Source organism: Odontesthes bonariensis, chromosome 16 (assembly GCF_027942865.1).
Source record: "Odontesthes bonariensis isolate fOdoBon6 chromosome 16, fOdoBon6.hap1, whole genome shotgun sequence".
Lineage (NCBI taxonomy): Eukaryota > Metazoa > Chordata > Actinopteri > Atheriniformes > Atherinopsidae > Odontesthes > Odontesthes bonariensis.
The window spans coordinates 3,297,659-3,317,070 of NC_134521.1; the positions used below are offsets into that span (position 1 = coordinate 3,297,659).

The window sequence follows — 19,412 nt, forward strand, 5'->3', positions numbered from 1 at the left end:
TTTGACTCTAGAACACTTTGGTATACAGAGAAGTTCATGGTGCTGTGGCTGCAAAACAAACCCAAACCATCAGCCCTGCACCACTGTGTTTGACAGCTGGTATAAGGTGTTTGTGGTAATATGCTAAATTAGTTTTTTTTGCTAAATCCTTCTGAACAAGCCATACTCGTTCAGTCTTTTTCAAACATGAACTTTAATATTTAATAGGATAACTGTGGCCTGTAGAGTTTGAGATTTTTAGTTTCTTGAGGTGAACTTTCTGCTTCTTCTACTCCAAGGATGATTGGTAACTTTAATGTTTAATATCTTTATAGTTTCCCACCAGTGAATAATCTCACTCAATGTAGTATGATGGACTCCAAAAACAGTTAATTACTGGTCTCTTTGCTCCTTGGCATTCTGTAAATACACCAAACTGACAACACGGTTCTCACACTCGCTGAAGATCTAGTTAATCTAGTGCATTTGTTGAGCAGCACCAAGCTGCTTCTTACCCAGAAAAATCCTACTGGAGCAGTGAAGCAGTGGACTTTGTTTTACACACACACTGCTTCTGCGTTTTGACTTAGTTTTTGTACAATGAATAATAATCTGAAGTTGTATTCACCTCATTTTACAACCCGGTAAGGACCAGAATATTTCTATTCATTTCTTTTCATTACACCCTGATACATAAAACCTTTGAACTGAAAGAGAGTGTCCTTTATTTTCTAAAGACTGCATTAAACAACAGTTTCTCCTTCATTCCTTGAAGTCCTGCTTCAGATGAAAGTTGAAACAACTAGCTCGGTTTCTAACAGCCGTCTACTGAGGCAACTTAATAGGGATGGGAATCGAAAACCGGTTCCCAGTGTTTCAATTCCTTGGAATCGTTTGGCGATCGATTCCCTTATCCATCCCAGTGGGCGCGAATGATGTCACCACGCAACGTTGCGTGGCGAGTCCAGCGCAGCCAGCAGTCAACAGTAAACATGGCGCCCAAGCGGTACAAACGCTCGAAAGTTTGGTTACACATCCCTAAAAAAGACGACAACAGGGCAACTTGCAAAGTGAATATTTCACCAAAGGGAGGAAATACTACCAACATGCAATAACTATGAATGAATGTCGCGTTTTCGATCCGCTCCGGACTAACGTTGGTGAATCTGAACCCAGCAACGTTAGCAACGTTAGCATGTCCTCGGCTAACACTGCAGGTAACTAACTAACAAACACTGCCTATCATGTTAGCACCATTTGCCTCGTTGTAAAAGCTGCTGTTAGTAACGGTTAAGGTTAAATGAATGCCTTCTCAGGCATTACATTTAGATGAAATCATGAGAGACAGAGCCTGACTGGCTCAGAGCCAGAGGCTGGTGGTGCTACCCCCAGTTCACCTCTACCTCCAGCTTCTCCTTTCACCAGAGCAGGAAGAGTTCAATTACCCAGGCCAGGATAGACCAATGTGGACCTCACCGTTGTTGGGTTTGTAAGGTCATGACTCGTGTTACTTCTAAACTAAACAAAGTTGATGCTAATCGACCGGTTTGTTGTCCTTTTTCTCCAAATGAGAATCGATAAGGGAACCGACAAAGAACCGAATCGTTACGCAGAATCGAAAATGGAGTTGGAATCGTAAAAATCTTATAAATTCCCATCCCTACAATTTAACCAGCTGGGTGTTCGCATGTTGTTGCTCCTATAGATCAAAGCAAAGCTTCCCATTTCTCAGCCCCAGAATGGCCAGAAGTCGGAACTCAAGACGACGATAATGTACGAGCTGCACTGAGCGTCAGCCACTTACACATTTGTCTCAGATTAGTTTAGGATGAAAATAAAGCCTCCTGCTGCTGAGTTGACTTCCTGGAAGCTTCACTCTGTAAGAAATAGCGCTGCCAACAATGACATCATCATCCTGCACCAGCAGAGAGAGAAACTGCATCCGTCCAGTATCTGCACTGCAAACCCCCCCACCACCACCACAACATCGCTCCCTCTCAACTGCTGCATCCTAAAAGTGTGATTGTGCTGTCCTCCAAATGGACTGAATGCTCCAACACACACACATATAGTTCACTGCACACACACACACACACACACACACACACACACACACACACTGAGTACTAACTCATGCTAGCTGAGCCCTCCTGGCAAACGCTCAGTAAATAGGCCTCAGCCCTCTCATGCCTCATGCTCTCACACATGCAAACACACAAAGAGGTCTAGTGTGTGTTTGTGTGTGTGTGTGTTGTGGCCTCTTTGTGCATTAGTGCTCTTGTTTGCTGGAGGACAACTGACTTGTTTATGTGCATACATCAGTGACACACACACCCACGCACGCACACACACACACACACGCACACAGAGGGCCTCATTGTTTGTTTGTGTGTATCTGTGTATATGAGAGAGAGAGATTACAGCCATTCAGTGTGCTGTGCTGGCAGGTATTCAGTGTGGGCGTGGATGTGTGTGTGTGCGAGTGTGTGGGTGTGTGTGTGTGGGCGTGCATGTGTGGGCGTGCATGTGTGTGTGTGCCTTTGGCTGAAGTGGTGAGTTAGAAAAAGGGAAAGCGAGACACTGGTATGGAAAGGTGGAGGAGGAAGGAGAGGAAGAGGAGGAGCAGGGGGGAGGAGGGGGGTCAGGCAACACAGTCTTTTTCGGCAACTCCCGCCAGAGCCGTGGTTGCCATGGAGACGGGGTGAGCGGAAGCAGCCTCCCTCGACATATCCTATTAGGGCGAGAGAGCGAGGCAGACTGAGAGAAAGAATGGGAGAAAAAGGAGAGAGGAAGAAGAAGAAGAAGAAGAAGAAGAAGAAGAAGAAGAAGAAGAAGAAGAAGAAGAAGAAGAAGAAGAAGAAGAAGAAGAAGAAGAAGAAGAAGAAGAAGAAGAAGAAGAAGAAGAAGAAGAAGAAGAAGAAGAAGAAGAAGAAGAAGAAGAAGAAGAAGAAGAAGAAGAAGAAGAAGAAGAAGAAGAAGAAGAAGAAGAAGAAGAAGAAGAAGAAGAAGAAGAAGAAGAAGATGAAGATGAAGAAGAAGAAGAGGAGGGAACTGGGACAGTTTAAGAGGGAAGCAGAAGAAGAACAATGGCGGGAAAAGAGAGATGAGATGCAAGTAGGGGAGGTACGAGGATAAGCAAGAATAGAGACTGAAAAGCGTTTTCTCCAAGGTTTGGCCAAATAAAGCTGCTGCTGACCTCTGACCCCATTCTGTCGCACTGACAAACACTTGTTAACCTGCAGGAAGCGGCCATATTGTTTAATTATCTCCCTTTTCTCTTCTTTTGTCCCCCACCTTTCACCATCTCCTCATCTCCTCTCAACTTACAACAACCCGATGACAAACTCAGCTCCCCTGCAGGTTTCACCTCCCCTCATCCTGATTCCAGGGATTTTTTTTTTTATTTTTATTGTCTCCACAAAAGCTGATCTTAACCGTTCAACTGTGCAATATGCAACATTGCCGGCTTCGTCGGTCTGTCAGAAGCAACGTCCACAGGCCTCCTTTTTAAGCACAACAGCGATGGGAGTTTTCTCACCAAAACATGCCCCGTTGTCATGACAACGCCGATGTAGCCGTTTCAAGTACGCATTTCTATTTGTTTCAATTGGTCAAGATGGAGGTGTAAAGCTTTCACTTATTTAAATTTTATTGCACTTACAGTAACAAGCATAGCTGTTAACATAGCTGGTAACATAACTGTTAACATAACTGTTTGATGCTGGAATCGTGTCGCAGAAAAGTTGGAGCAGTGCTGTTGCTTGATTATCAATGATTGAATCTGTAGGATTACCCTCAGAAGCAGATCAGATACCAAATCAAGAACAATTTTTTTTAGGTGCCTTTATTTTTTATTTATTCTGAATTACATACAGTTCAGACTTGTGCTGTGTTGGTGAAGTGATGCACTATTTGTTAATAGATCCAACTTAGGAAGATCGCCATCGTTGCTTTGTATGGAAAAAGTGGCCAGGGCTCTCATTAAAGGGATAGTTCGCCTCTTTTGACATGAAGCGTGATGACATCCCATACTAGCAATATCATTTATGAACATCTTCTTTTGTCATCGTGGATAAATCGGGGAGCACAAGCACAAAATTCAAGATGTTCTTTAGTATATACCTGGAAGTTTAGGGCTGTTTAAATAACAAACAGTTAGATACAGCAACACCGTTTTGGGCTTAAAGGCTTACATTATTTTAGACCAAATAATCAACGAAGAAAATATTCTTCAAACGAGTTGCATAAAGATATTACTTAGTTTTATTTATTAGTTGTGACCACAAAAAGCTGCCCTTATGTAAATAGTAGAGCACAACCATGAGATTTTATTGACTATATCTGGTCATCGGTATGTAGGGATGGGAATCGAAAACCGGCTCTTGTTGAGAACCGGTTCCCAGTGTTTCAATTCCTTGGAATCGTTTGCCGATTTTGCAAACGATTCCCTTATCGATTCCAGTGGGCGCGAATGACGTCACCACGCAGCGTTGCGTGGCGAGTCCGGCGCAGCCAGCAGCCAACAGTAAACATGGCGCCCAAGCGGTACAAACGCTCGAAAGTTTGGTTACACAGCCCTAAAAAAGACGACAACAGGGCAACTTGCAAAGTGAATATTTCACCAAAGGGAGGAAATACTACCAACATGCAATAACTATGAATGAATGTCGCGTTTTCGATCTGCTCCGGACTAACGTTGGTGAATCTGAACCCAGCAACGTTAGCAACGTTAGCATGTCCTCGGCTAACACTGCAGGTAACTAACTAACTAACAAACACTGCCTATCATGTTAGCACCATTTGCCTCATTGTAAAAGCTGCTGTTAGTAACGGTTAAGGTTAAATGAATGCCTTCTCAGGCATTACATTTAGATGAAATCATGAGAGACAGAGCCTGACTGGCTCAGAGCCAGAGGCTGGTGGTACTACCCCCAGTTCACCTCTACCTCCAGCTTCTCCTTTCACCAGAGCAGGAAGAGTTCAATTACCCAGGCCAGGATAGACCAATGTGGACCTCACCGTTGTTGGGTTTGTAAGGTCATGACTCGTGTTACTTCTAAACTAAACAAAGTTGATGCTAATCGACCGGTTTGTTGTCCTTTTTCTCCAAATGAGAATCGATAAGGGAACCGACAAAGAACCGAATCGTTAAGCAGAATCGAAAATGGAATTGGAATCGTAAAAATCTTATCAATTCCCATCCCTATCGGTATGTCTGATTTTTTTTTTCTCTGAACTGGACCTCGCATCATCTCCTGATGAGAAGCACACAAGGAATTATCAAGATCCATAACAAAAAGGTTATTCTCATGTGTTGGTCACACAGACCAGAAGCCAACTAGCAAAGAAAAGAACCGAACCATGATCGTTTCCTATAAAAGAGATAGAAGTAAAGATAATAAAAGTTACGTTGAGATCAGACATGTAGCATAAAGTAGGATGTTTTAGGCAGGAGGGTGTGCAGCCTGGAGACTTTATCTTTGGACAGGAAGGTCCACTCCCCTCTGTTAGAGACAGCCGCAGAGGTGTGGTCAGCACGCACACACACTCTCTGCTTAATGATCCCTTACGCAATACTACTCCACCCAGCCCCCACCCATCACTAACCCAAACCACACCATGCTACAACACACTCACACATATATACAACACATGGAGTTCTACCAGACCCTCTCCCATCCCCCGACACTTGGAGCCTCATGTGAACATAATTCTCAGAAGTTTTTAAATAAAAACAATCGGATGCTTTTTACTCGTCCCTCTTTCTCTCCACACATCACTTTGATGTTAAGACTGTCTTCAGCCAATGTATGATCCACTGAGGCATGAAATGAAGCTGTATTGCAAATTACATATTTTTTTCCTACATATTTAGGGTTAATAATCTTAGTTTATACCAAACTATTTTCCACACAACCTACATATAATGGTAAAAAAAAAAAGAAAAGAAAATTTCATTGTTCAACTTCTTTGTGAGAGACTAGAAAAGTCGGATGACTTTTGGTGTTGGCGGTGAAATGATGATTTTTATTGCTTGCAATCGTGCAAATTGCAAATATAAGAGGTTAAAGTATTGCGCCTCAGGGAATTGCACAAATTAGCACACTGATATGCTTGGATGTGGCTTGCAGACAGAGTAATGGAGACAAATGCAACATTACAAGAAAGCTCATTTGTTTTTCTTAACATCCTGGAACTAGTGTATAATTATAATCAATAATTTACAAACCCTTGATGCCTTTTAAAAAATTTTTGTAACAGGAAAACAAAGATAAAGTTTGAGTTGTGGCGGAGGTTGGCATCTGGGCATTGTTGACATTTAACATTGTGGAACGAGTGAAAGGAGCTCATTTACAACCAGCTCAGGAAAGCCATATTTGTGGAAAGGTCTATAGCTTTTGACTGAGAAAGCCTGATGTTTCTCGGCTGGTGTGGTGTAGCTTTAGGTGAGTTTCCTTTATGAGACGATTTTTTTTTCTAAGTAAAATAAAAAGGAAGTTAAAACAACAGAGGAGCAACAGCTGCACAGATATGCACAGATATGCACAAGGCTGATATATAAATAGAGATGTTTGTTAAAGCAGCTCCTAATTCCTCTGGGAAATTAAAATAATTTTAAAGTGTTGGGCAAAACTGCTGGATTTTTATTTTCACTTTCATTTGTTGGCAGTTTTCCTTTCACAACAGGTCATCTTCTAACACTTTTTGTAATGAATATGTTTGTAAATTACGGCATATTCAAAATTGCTCTTTATCTGCAGACAAAAACGTAAACTTTTTAAAACCTATATACATAATAAAATAAATAATAAAGTATTTTTCTATTCTATTCTACATAAATAATTCAATAAGTCAAACAGTTATTGCATTCTTTTACCCTATTCAGCTGCAGTGTATCACCCAAAGATAAAATTTTAAATTTAGACCACATCTCGTTTAAACTCACTATTTTCTGAATTGACATAAAATCCAATCACAACCTTTTATCAGACCAGGTGCTGATGTTCTGAATTATTGCAGCATCTTAACCTCTCTGTCCTCCATCACCGTCCTGTCTCAGAGTGAATGCTGAAGAACTGCTCTATGCATTTGTTACTTCATTCATTGGACTTCTGACACTTTATTATTGGGCCGTCCCACAAATTCTCTGAAAACTTCTGAACCAAAATGCTGCAGCCAGAGTTCTGATGAGCTCTAACAGGAGGGATCACATTTCTACAGTTTTAGCTTCTCTTCATTGCTCCCTCTTAGATTCAGAATAGAATTTAAACTCACCCTCTCTAACTTTAAGATCAGGCTTAAAATTTTCCTTTTAGATAAAGCTCATAGTTAGGGATGACTCAGGTGATCCTGAAACATCCCATAGTTACGCTGCTAGTCCTAAACTGCTGTTGGGCCTTTATGTCCCACCTCTCCTCATTTTGCTCTCTTTTTCCCCCTTTTATTTCCTCATATGTCATTATTGTGGTCATTAACTTGTGTTTCCCTGTTCCAACAGGTATCCTTTGAATGATGTTAGGGTGTTTGTTGTCCCCTCTTTTCTGTCTTCTCAAACCCCAGCTGATTGAGGCGGAGGGCCGCCCTTCCTGGTTCTGGTTCTGCCAGAGGTTTCTTCCTGTTAAAAGGAAGTCGTTTCTCTCCACAGTCGCCTCAGGCACGCTCAGTATGAGAGATTGGACCGAAGAGAAGACGATGACGACGTCTATGCGCGACACCAAAGCTTGTAGAGTGTTAATCCAACATGGCAGCGGACACGACGTTACCGTTCGATGCAGCCTTAGAAAGTGTTTTAAGTAGCTTAGAGCGCAAGTTTACTTTTAAAAAAGAGCAACGTTTGGCGTTGAAAGATTTCTTCCTCGTCGAATTCCTGTCGCTCTACATACGTCATCTGGTATAAGTGATACAATTGGCTATGAATCGCGCGCAAAGCAGCATGGGAAGAACCAGACGCCATTTGATAGACATTCGTAGCGCCCAATAAACGGCTCTAGGCAGTCGTAAACCACGCCTCAAATACGAGAAAATGCACACCTAGTTCCCAGACCACCATCTCATCCAGATGTGGACGCGTCAGCCAGGCTATCTGTATGTATGAATTAGACAGATTTTGTATTAATAATGAATTGGATTCTAATTGGCTTGAATTGGACTGTATCACTGAAGTGTCTTGAGATGACATTTGCTGTGATTTGGCGCTATACAAATAAACTGAATTGCACTGAACAGACAATACCATCTATCCAGGGTGAAAATTTGTCCCAACACCTGTCAGATAAAACTTATCACAGTGAAATTCATGTCCTATGCAACCTTTGATAGGGTCCAACAGAAGGCTCATACTTCATGTGGGTCCTATTTGTCACACCTCGAACCCAAAACACTGTGGACCCGAACATGTCACCTGGAAGCAAAAGTCAACTAGACTACTTTTCTTCAAGATTAAGTTATCATCTGAGAATGAAAAAAGGTAAATTTCAAGCACTGCTTATTACTTCCTTTTTAAATCTATCGCCAATATCTCTCCCAAACGTGCCTATCCCTCATTCTCACATCCGTACTCTGACTTATTGGCAACTGTGGAGAAGGGGAATTGAAGACTGTCATGTCTCAGAACTTGTTCAGCACAGCAAGGGTCATTTCAATTAAAGCAAAAATAATCATTCTCTGTCCCTGCCATGTCCACCGAACTGGACTAACAAAAATTTCAGTAGCCGGGCGAACCACAGAAAGGCATTTGAAATGGCAGACACGCCCTCCATAAACATTTCCACTGTTAGATTTGACTGAAGACTGAAAACGTTCTCTTCAAACACTAACTTGCTTCTCTACTGCAGGTCAAACAGCTCATTGAAATGTTTCCAAAAGTTGTCGTGTGGAAGATGAAAGATGAGCTGAAACTATATGATATGATAAAAAACTTCTTCATCATTGCAATACTAAATATTTTTAGTATTGCACCTGAAGGTCTTGATAATGATTTCAAGGTTTATTTACCTATAAGCGTTTGTCTCTCTGCACGTGAGCAGATAAAAGGTGACGGATGTGCAGACACGCATTGCTCAAGCAGTACATGTGCAATATAAAAGCTGTGAATATCTGAATACATATATAAAATATAAGCACCGGTTAACTATTCAATGCATCTAAAGCCACATCCCTGGTTCCTTTAATAATTCTTCTTTCAGATTAAATAAATCATCCACAATATATCTGCCATCTTTGTCTCATCTTTACTTATTTAGTTGTTTTTTTGTTTGTTTTTGTCAATACTATATCTTTAATTAGCCTTGCAACAATAGAACTTCCCACTGAAAATAATAAAGTATTTAATTCAGTTAAGTTTGAGAATCCTGCATCCACACAGAGCTGCATCTTTGCAATTAAATATAAGCAGTCAAACCAGTCCCTTCTTTCAAAAATGCCCCAAATATAAAGAAACGGATATTTTCAGTGCAATGACTGAGTGACCCACGTCAGTACTGTACTGCTGACACTGCTAATCAAGTGCTTTTGATTTGCAGCATCTGGCTGCAACTCAACCTTCTTCACACGCTGCTTCTGAATTCTGTCTTTGTTTTTTTTTGTTCATTAGATAGTGACACGGTGTAATGTGTCATGCATAGTTCGTCTGAGGTCGTATTTGCTTCATTTAAAGACCCGGCGAGGAGCATATGCTATTTTATTGCGTCCTAATTAGTAAATCTTTGGAACATAAATAGGATGTACTTTCTTACATGACTGTAAACACGACAGGAAATCTCTCAAGTCAGTCTTCAGGTCTGTTAGCCTGTTAGCTTTACTGCTGCATGCAACTCAGAATGAAAGAAAACAAGAAAATGATAAACACTTCCTCCATCTTCTTCTCTTCATACCTCACCCATCCTGCCAACTGCACCCTCTCTGTAAGCATCTGCTCTGTGTATGTAAGCCAGGGTAATGGTTGCTATAGCGTGCCTGTGACTCTGAAAAACCTCACCTTATCATTACTGCACACGCCCTTTCTTGCATATCCTCCCATGTCTGATTACAACAGGGTATTGACCTACCTATCAGCTTAACTCCCACAGCTAGAAATGTGTTAAGGTGGTGCCAGCTTCATGTGCTGCCAATCTGTGAGCTTAATCCAGGGACAACAAAAAATCTTCTAATCATCCAAAAGAAGTCTAGCAAGTAATAATCAAGTCAAAAGTCATCCATAATGACAAACATTAACCAGCCAGCAGACAAACTAATAAAAGGTCATGGGTTAAATGGTTAAATCCTCTAAGTACCTTTTAAACCTGAAGGTTTATCCCCCTTAAAGGTATAAACTAAAATTAGAAGAAAAAAAATAAGATGCTGGCGCAGATACACCAGTTGTTCCCATCAATTCTTATTTTTCACAAAATCCCATCGACCTCTGATCCATCTCTATCGCATAGTTCATTTGATCTCTAATCGTAATTTTGTTTGACTTTTAGTGACTTAAAAGCTAACCCTTTTAATGTTCAAAAAGAAAAGAGCAACAATTCTCAAAATACAAAAAAAATAAAGCATAATCTGCACTCATAAAGCTCATTTATTTATTCTTATTTAATTTAATTTTATTTTATTCTATTTGCTTGTTTTTACTTTAATTGTTTTCATTTATTTTACTGTATGCTGCTGCAACAAAAAAAATTCCCAAATTGGGATGAATAAAGTATTTATCTATCTATCTTCTATTTAAATCCCAATTTACAGCTAAATGATTTGAAAGGCATTATTGTAACGTGCCTTGACAAAAAAATCTCTCAAATTAATGCTGATATAGAGGTCAGGGAGCCTCTGATCAGTGTGACGCATGCATAATCAAAGTTATGTATGACAATTAAAATAGCTAAAAAAAATATATATATATAAAAACAATGCCAGTTCAGTCCAAAAATACAGCTGAGCTAGTAAAAAAGCAATTTGATGTTGAACTTGATGGGTGAATATTTGGTTCCCAAATGATCAGAGCAAGAATCTATGAGAAAAGGATCTTGATTACCAGCGTTGCTTGAGTCCACTGAGAAAATAAATATTCTTATGCAAAGGAAAGCAGCTCCCTCGCTAAATGGAAACTTTTTGCAGCTCCATGCTCCAAATTATTCCATAACTTAATTTATTAGAAAGCGTTCAGACTTAGAATAGTTCAATCCTGAGAAACTAGAACATACTTTGGTTTGTTCTCAAAATGGTTCCGTCTCACACCTTTAAATTTAAACCACTGGTTTTATGGGTCTTAAATAAACTCCTTTAAAGGTCACTCTAGATTAGAAAAACAAAAGGTCAAATTTGCTTCTTTAAATAAAAAAAAACACAAAAACCCTTTTGAAGTGTATATAATGATTCCCATCATCTTCTCATCTAACTAACTTTTTCAGAAAATGTTTTTTTTTGACAGCCTCACCCCTCATTTACACACTTTGATTCTTTCAATCACTGCTGCTCACATTCTCATTTCATTGTAAATGGAATATCCTGAGGATGTGGACAGTAAGCTGGACTAAGCAAGCTACATCTCAGCTATATAGCCATTACTTTGAAGTGCCCTGAGATGACTTTTTTTTTTGTGATTTAGTGCTATATCAAATCAAATCAAATTTATTTATATAGCACATTTCATGTACAAACAATTCAAAGTGCTTTACATAAAATAAAAGCATTGCAGCAGGGAGTGGAAGAAGCATTAAAAATACATAAAAGGATATAAAGAGAAACAAATAAAATAATTTAAATTACTTTAAAAACAAGGAACAGTCCAGATAAGTTAAAAGATAGCGTGCAGATTTCATGCATAGACACATGAGATAAGAAATGTTTTTAACCTGGATTTAAAAATGTCTCCATTTGGTGAAAGTTTAATCTCCACTGGCAGTTTGTTCCACTTGTTTGCAGCTTAACAGCTAAATGCTGCTTCTCCATGTATGTCTATAAATAAAACTGAATTGAGTTGAATTAATAAGTACAAAAGTCATCCCGCCCTCTAAACAGTTTCTTCTCTCGGATTTCAAACTGAATGCGACGTAGTTCTCTTTCAGGCTGCAAAAGAAGCAGTCCGTCTATTGATTCTGGTGTGCCCAACATAAGCAGATGAGGGGGAAGATGTGGAAGAAGCAGAGAAAGTTGGAGCATTAGCATGCGCAGCGATAGCCACCGTACAGATGAACAAGATGAAATGATCATACATCACAAAACAACAAAACCATCTGAGTTTCCTGCATCAAAGCTGTCACCAACATCCTCCTCTTTCACATAAACAGCTCATCAAATCAACTACTACGCTCCGATCAGTCCATCCTTCTTCCACTCCCCCACCGCTCAGTCTTGCCATTGCAGCTCTGTCCTTCACTCCATCTACTAATCATCAATTCGGCTTTCATTCTAAGCCCCGCCCACAACTCAACGACCCTTCGATCAATCTTCTCTACGTCATCCGTCCTTGCCGATGAGAAGCTCTCAAACATCTAAATACCAGTATTCGGACTTAGTTGGTGCCAACTAATGCTATTCATGTCAGAGATTTCATATTTCAACATGTTGCTTAAGTCTTTGTTTTCAGCATTTAGGTTTAACCGTCTATCCAAACCATAACAGAGCTCCCAGTTGGTTTGTTTTTTCACATTTAGAGGATGCATCAGATCTTGTTGGTTTGTCAGTGAGGTTTTCTTGACGAACATCTAGCCCAGATAGCAGATTTTTCAAAGAAAACATCTCTGTGGAATTCACAGGGGTGCAAACAGAGGTATGGTCAAAAAGGAGTGAGATTATCGAAGCCCACGCCCCCGCAGGAATTATCATATAATTACATTTTGCCACGACCTCTGCCATCCAGGGCTCACCCTATTCACACAAAAATGTTCTTTTTATGAGAATACACTGTCCCAGTTCCTTGGAAATTCTTAAAAGTAACAACGCTGGAAACATTTGGCATGTCCCCTTTATTTCAATTTTTTTGAAAAAGTCTGACATTTTGAATATGACTCAATACACACAAGTTCCAAAATATCACACCACTTTTATATCACCACAACTTTCTTTAGCACACTGAGAAACAACAGAAAAATAGCCTCAGAGCAGCTAAAAAGACAAGTTTCTCACCGTTGCTCTCTGTATTTCATTTTACGCCGATATCGGACCTTGCAGCGGCTCTACAGGTGACAGGTGAGTGTTAGCCTGTTAGACACAGAGCTAGCATTAGCATGGACGACGGTAAGCGTTAACAAGCCTTTATTTTGATAACTGACTCGTCTTACCGACGTACTTGTCTCCGGACTTCCAATCGGTATGTGCTCTGACTTTCTCGGGATTTTTCTCCTTTTTCTGTCCTTTTCACAAGTAGCTGCGCTTTACTTCTCCGGTTAAGGTCAGAAAATAACGTAAAAATCGTGCGCCTGCAGTTCACCTGGCTGTTGAGGCACTCCCCACGTGGGGTCATACAAACTGTGCGGTGCATTCAAATGCAACAGGAACATTAAACTTTACCGATGCAAACATAAAATAAATACTCTCCCGCTTCTTTTATTGGTCTCTATGTCAGTCCAGAGAGATTCAGGGCTGAACTTTGATGAAATTATAATCAGACATTACAACAACAACACCCACCCCCCCCCCCAAAAAAAAACTCATCGGATCTGCACGATTCACACAAGTCCCCCAGACAGCTGTGAAAAAGGCGGCATCCGCCAAAAGGCGCGCCGTTTGCACCCCTGATTCATCAAACTGAGGATTCAATTTAACCCCTTAACGCCTATTGTCGCATATATGCTACAAACCGTTTGACTCAATCAACCAGCTGAGATAGCATCTTTATTCCCCTAATGCCGGTTAGTCCATATTCACTACGGACCTAGGAACCTTTATATAAATAAATATGTAAAAAAAAAAAAGGGTGAATAAGAAAAACATTGTTTTTTTCACTGTTTTATTACTGTGTTGTTGTTATCTTATTATTGACCAGGATGCCTGGTGTTGCAAATAAGCAACATACCAAATTACATACCAAACATACCAAATTTCTATTTATTTTTTGAGCAAAAGTGAAATTAATAATCTCAGCATTATTTACCATCTACTTAAAGGCTAAAACACACACAAAACATTTTTTTATATATATATATACAGCTATATAAATTCAGGCGTTAAGGGGTTAAATTCAACAATTTCAAATTCCTTTAGTGTTTGGCGATCCTGGGAATTTGCTGTTCTGTAGTATCTAAAAAATGAACACGAAAAAACAGACCTGCTGACGTTCCATAGCAGTCCACCGTCTCTGCTACAGAACTACACAAAACCATAACTGAGGACTGATTCTGTTCTATTCTATTGAATTCTACAATATTTTTGCGCTCAGGAGAGACATTAAAGAGCAGTAAATGATTAACTTTAATCAACAAAGCAAACATTACGATGCAGATATGTATAAGACGGGCTTCTGATAAGTTAACGCCACATGTATTGCCCTTTCAGAGCCAAAAAAGGCAAACCACTCGCAGTGGGGGTTCAGTTAGAAAGCAGCACTACTCTAACTTCACAAACAAGGGTACTGTTTTTTGCTGCCATAGCAACTTTCCAGAGAAGTGAAGTTTGGTCATGTGGTACTAAAATCTCATTTGCAATGTTAAAAGGGGTTCTAATGAGCTAACAATCTAAAAGACTGGTTTTACGGGAACCTGAGACACCATGATCATATCAGCATAACCTCATTTTAACATTTTGCTAACATGTTATCCATGTTAACAGTGGTGTGTTGAACACCCCTTTATGTTATACAAGAGAGTTGACTTCTTATTACGACGAGGATGTAGCTGCTGATTGGGTAACACCTTTGTCTCATCCCTAAAGAGCAGAAAGACTGTTGCCCGCATGTTGTTAACCAACAAAATGTATCAAAAATGTCACTCGGCCACTATGTATGTACAATAGGTCAAAGGCTAATAAAATTTACTGGTGTCACTTGATAATTCAATTCAAGGTAAACACAAGAAACTTGTGCTAAAGGAAAAAAATTTAAATTAAAAACGGACCAGACTCAGTGAATAATTCCCGACACACCAGCAGATTCAGCCGACAAACTCACCTAAACAGTCCTATAATCACTAAAAATGCCAGCAGAAACAAAGCCATACAACTCACTCAAAACCAACTCACCCAAAATGGCCGCCTGGTTTCAAAAGGCTCACATGGGCCAAACCCTCCACTTAAATATCTTGAACTTCTTCTTTGCTTTTTCCCAAAGTCTGTTTACCCTAAGTGCTGGCCCTGCTGGGCCCCCAGCTGCTATTGCTTCTTCTAATCCAAATCCACTGACTGGACTTTACTGCCTCATCTGACACTTCCTTCACTATTTTCCTCACACTCTGTCCACTTACACCCAGCTCCCTCAACAATGAGACAACAGACTTTGCAACAAATCCTCTACATCTTACTTACACCTACTAACACCTTATCTATTACCACTAACACCATATTTTATTTTATTTATTTTATTACCGCAAAAAACTGTGCATCTTACATCCTTCCCTTTTTTACATTACTTATATATTTTTTATATTCGCACTCTTTGCACTGTTTTTGGTGGCTTTAAATTTCGTTGTACCATGTATAATGACAATAAAGGCATTCTGATTTTGATTCTGACTTCCACTGGACAGATTCTAACTTTCCATCCTCGCTGCTTCTGTCCCCAACTCCACATACCTAAGCTTTTTCCTTTCATATGCTTCTGCTACTAATTCCTCCCAAGGAACAGTCAGCTCTATGAAATACTCTCATTCTACTCATAGACTACAAGACTATAGCAGGCCTTTGTAGAGGCTATCTCCTGGGGAACAAAAAAAAAAGTGTGGCTAACATCAGTCTATGGTCATATCTGATCCCGTGACCAACGCTGTTTCTGATGATTAGCCTTTAGCTATGCTGCCAGGACACATGTTGTAGTTTTGGGAATTGACTTGGTGAGTTCATTATCAATACCGCAGACAGAAATAAAGCAGAAAAGAATCAAAGTAAAGTCACTGCTGTGATAGACGATGTCCACGAAAGATGTCCACGTTTGCTTTTCGCTATCGGATCAATCTCGATCAATTCCTAAAAGCCCCAAACTTACCCTTAACTTAGTTTGAACAAACTGCTTTCTCAGTTGATTATAATCCAAAAGGGTTTTCAAAGCTTCCCAATCAGATTGGCTGTAAAATCCAAATCGTGACCCCTCTCGTGTCTGTTTTGTACGGAAGAGTGTTAGAGCCAGGCATAAGAAAAAATATTTATATTTTGCCTGTCGAGAATAAAGTCGACATGTCGAGAATAAAGTCGACATGTTGAGAATAAAGTCGACATTAAAGTCGAAATGTCGAAAATAAAGTCGACATTAAAGTCGAAATGTCGACATTAAAGTCGACATGTCGAGAATAAAGTCGACATTAAAGTCGAAATGTCGAAAATAAAGTCGACATTAAAGTCGAAATGTCGAAAATAAAGTCGACATTAAAGTCGACATGTCGAGAATAAAGTCGACATTAAAGTCGACATGTTGAGAATAAAGTCGAATTTTCGAGAAAAATCATCTAATTACTTTATTTTCGACAAGTCGACTTTATTCTCGACAGGCAAAATATAAATATTTTTTCTTATGCCTGGCCCTAATACTCTTCTATAGTTTTGAACAATGTGAATGTTTAGCAATAATCTCGATGTGTTCCAACACGTCTGATCATGAGCGATGCTGCATGCCACACCTGCCCACACCCAACCTGATTCTGCCCCATCCCTTCATAATCAATCAACCGATCACCTCCACCCAGCACCCCACGCCCCCTCCTCACCGTGCACTCCATCTCCTCTGGCTCTGGTTTGATCTGTACAGAGGGCATGTTTGTCTCGCCCTGCACTCCCTTCTCTTCTGTCTCGTCTTCCTCCTTCACCCCCACAGACAGCGCTGCCACTTCCGTCAGCTTCTCCTCGCCTAATTTCTCCTCCTCCCTGTGCGGCGGCCGAGGTCCAGTGGCGAGCTCCTCTTGCTTCTCCTCCCCTCCTTGGACAGCAGGTGGCGGAGGTGTCGATGGTGGTGGTGATGGCTGCCGGGCACTTTGCTTGGCTGGGCTCCTCTGCTTCTTCCGGGCACTGATGGCACTCTTCTTCTGCTTTGGAGTTGACTGGCACTGAGGAGGAGAAGAACAGAAGGACGATTAGAGGAAGGAAGGTGGGCCCTGAGCACAAATGGAATAAAAGGAGAAGGTAGATTTGGACAGGAAAGGGGGTTAAGGAATGGAGAAGAGAAGGTGATAAGAGGGTAGTTGAGGAGTGTAGAAAAGGGGGTGGGGAAGAAAGAGAAGTGAAAAACAGGGGAGGGGGAGGGAGGGGTGAGAACAAGGTAAAAAAAAAAAAAGGCCAAAAGTTCCAGGCCAGGGGGTGAGGGTGAAAGGAGATTTGTTAAAGGCTGTGATGAAGGTTTGAGGAAAAATAAAGAATTATTCTAAGACAGGCAAAGGAAAAGGCTGAAAAAGAGGACAAAATGTTTGCCTGTACAAGGAGGCAGGACAAATAAAGTTTGGAGGGAAAAATAAACATCACCACAAATCATTACCTCTCTTCTTAGGAAAAAGCCTGCTCAAGAATACCTCTCTAAAAAAAAAATCTACCAGAAGAGGGGGTGAAAACACTCAGAAAACACACACTCTCAGTCAAAAAAAGAGATAGAAAATTAAAAGCAAAGACAAGAGACAGAGAAGGCAGAGAGACAAAGGCCTAATCCTGAGTCTGCCTAGTGAGGGAATGAGAACGAAAGAGAAATAACAGAGAGAGCAGGGAGGAGTAGCCGTGAACTGACCCCTCCCTCCCTTTCAGTGGCACGCAGGCGGACACACCCTTTTCTGGAAGCCGAGCGAGACACACATACGCAGTGCAAGCTGGGAGTGCCAAGGCAGAGGGACTCAACACATGCACACTTTCAATAAAGCACACACACCACAAGCTCTTCTGTCTCAATTTTCCGTCCATTTCCTCTTCCTTCTCTCAAATAAGTTGTCTCTCAGAGAATCATCAGAGTTCCCCCGACAAATAAATCTAAGAACTTTAGGCGTAGTTTGACCACGGGAGAGAAAAGTGTAAATCATCTACTTGAATGGTTTCTGTCGATCGCAGCCTCACTCGACCTGAACACTTCAACAGGATTTAGGGATGGTTACGTACTGAAAAATGTAAAAAAAAAACTTTAGATAACGTCCATTTATGTTGCTTTTGATTTCTAATTTAACAACACAAACCGTGATTCTCAAATGTAAAATGCTGATGGAAGCGTGTGTACAAGAATTTTGTTTTTCGTCTTTGAATGAAACAAATAGGATAAAGTACAAATAGCCTGTTTATAGGTTATTAAATTACATTTCGTCACCTTCCTAAAATAATCACATAATCCTTTGCCTACGTCATTTTTATGAAAAACAATAAGTGTTCTTATATGTCAAGCATCATCCTTTCATACATACTTACTGACTGAAATTATTATTTTATACAATAATTTAACTTTTGGGGGGAGTTTTTTGTGTTTCCTGAAAAACCTGAAAAAATTACTAATGCGATTATTTTAGGAAAGTGACGATTTGAAGGATACTTTTACTCAACAAGGGTATTCCCCCATCTAAAAATATATTGTTGGTGTCATTACAAGTGACAAGAATGTGGCATAATAACGTCATAATGGAAGTGAGAAATATTTAACATTTGGCAAGAGCAAGTCTTTACAATAGAAAAGCTACAAACTATCATGTTTGGGATTTCTGTTGGGAATCAAACTGTTTTCTTGTAGGTTAAGTATTTGATTATGTGGTTAATCACAGTATTTTATTTATATTTTTCTCTAATCAATGAGGCAATCAATTTAAGACCTTAAGAAAATGACTGATATTGTTTTTGTTTTTTTTATATTGCCCCACTTGTCTCAATACTGTGACCAACAAACAGGTCATGACCCCCAGTTTACACACAGCTCAATTCCACAAGCAGAAGTTGTAAAAAAAAGATGACTCTTCACAACTAGTTTTTCACTTCCTTCTTTCCTACCATATTTTAGCTGAGTGTGAAGGGAATGTGGTTACAGGCAAAGTTACAGAGGAATATCTTAGGGAATGGGTTTTTAAAAGGAAATCAGATGTTCCAAGATCAGCGTGTCCTCACTTGAAGAAATTCCACAAGAAATTGGAATCATTGTGTGGGCGAAATCACACAATGTAGCCCCAGCATGGGCAGCGTTTAAAGAATAGGAAGGTTTTACCGACGCATATATGTTTTTTCATGTCATTTTCTTGGTGCGGCTCACTGAAATACCGAAGAAGCAGCACAATGCATCACAGGCAATGTTTTATGTAACAGATGAACACCTTGCGTCAGAACTAAAGCCAATACTGAAGTACCTTAAAGGGACAGGTCGCCTC

General features: G+C 40.2%; 1 protein-coding gene across 5 annotated transcripts in view; it reads right to left on the reverse strand.

Moving 5' to 3' along the window:
* klf8 (Kruppel like factor 8) overlaps positions 1-19,412 on the reverse strand; it is a 106,804-nt gene that overhangs the window by 29,362 nt on the left and 58,030 nt on the right. For all 5 annotated transcript variants that reach the window (XM_075487406.1, XM_075487404.1, XM_075487403.1 and 2 more), the window contains one exon: positions 16,806-17,141. In XM_075487406.1, the coding sequence (XP_075343521.1) occupies positions 16,806-17,141 (336 nt within the window). The remainder of the gene's footprint in view (positions 1-16,805; positions 17,142-19,412) is intronic.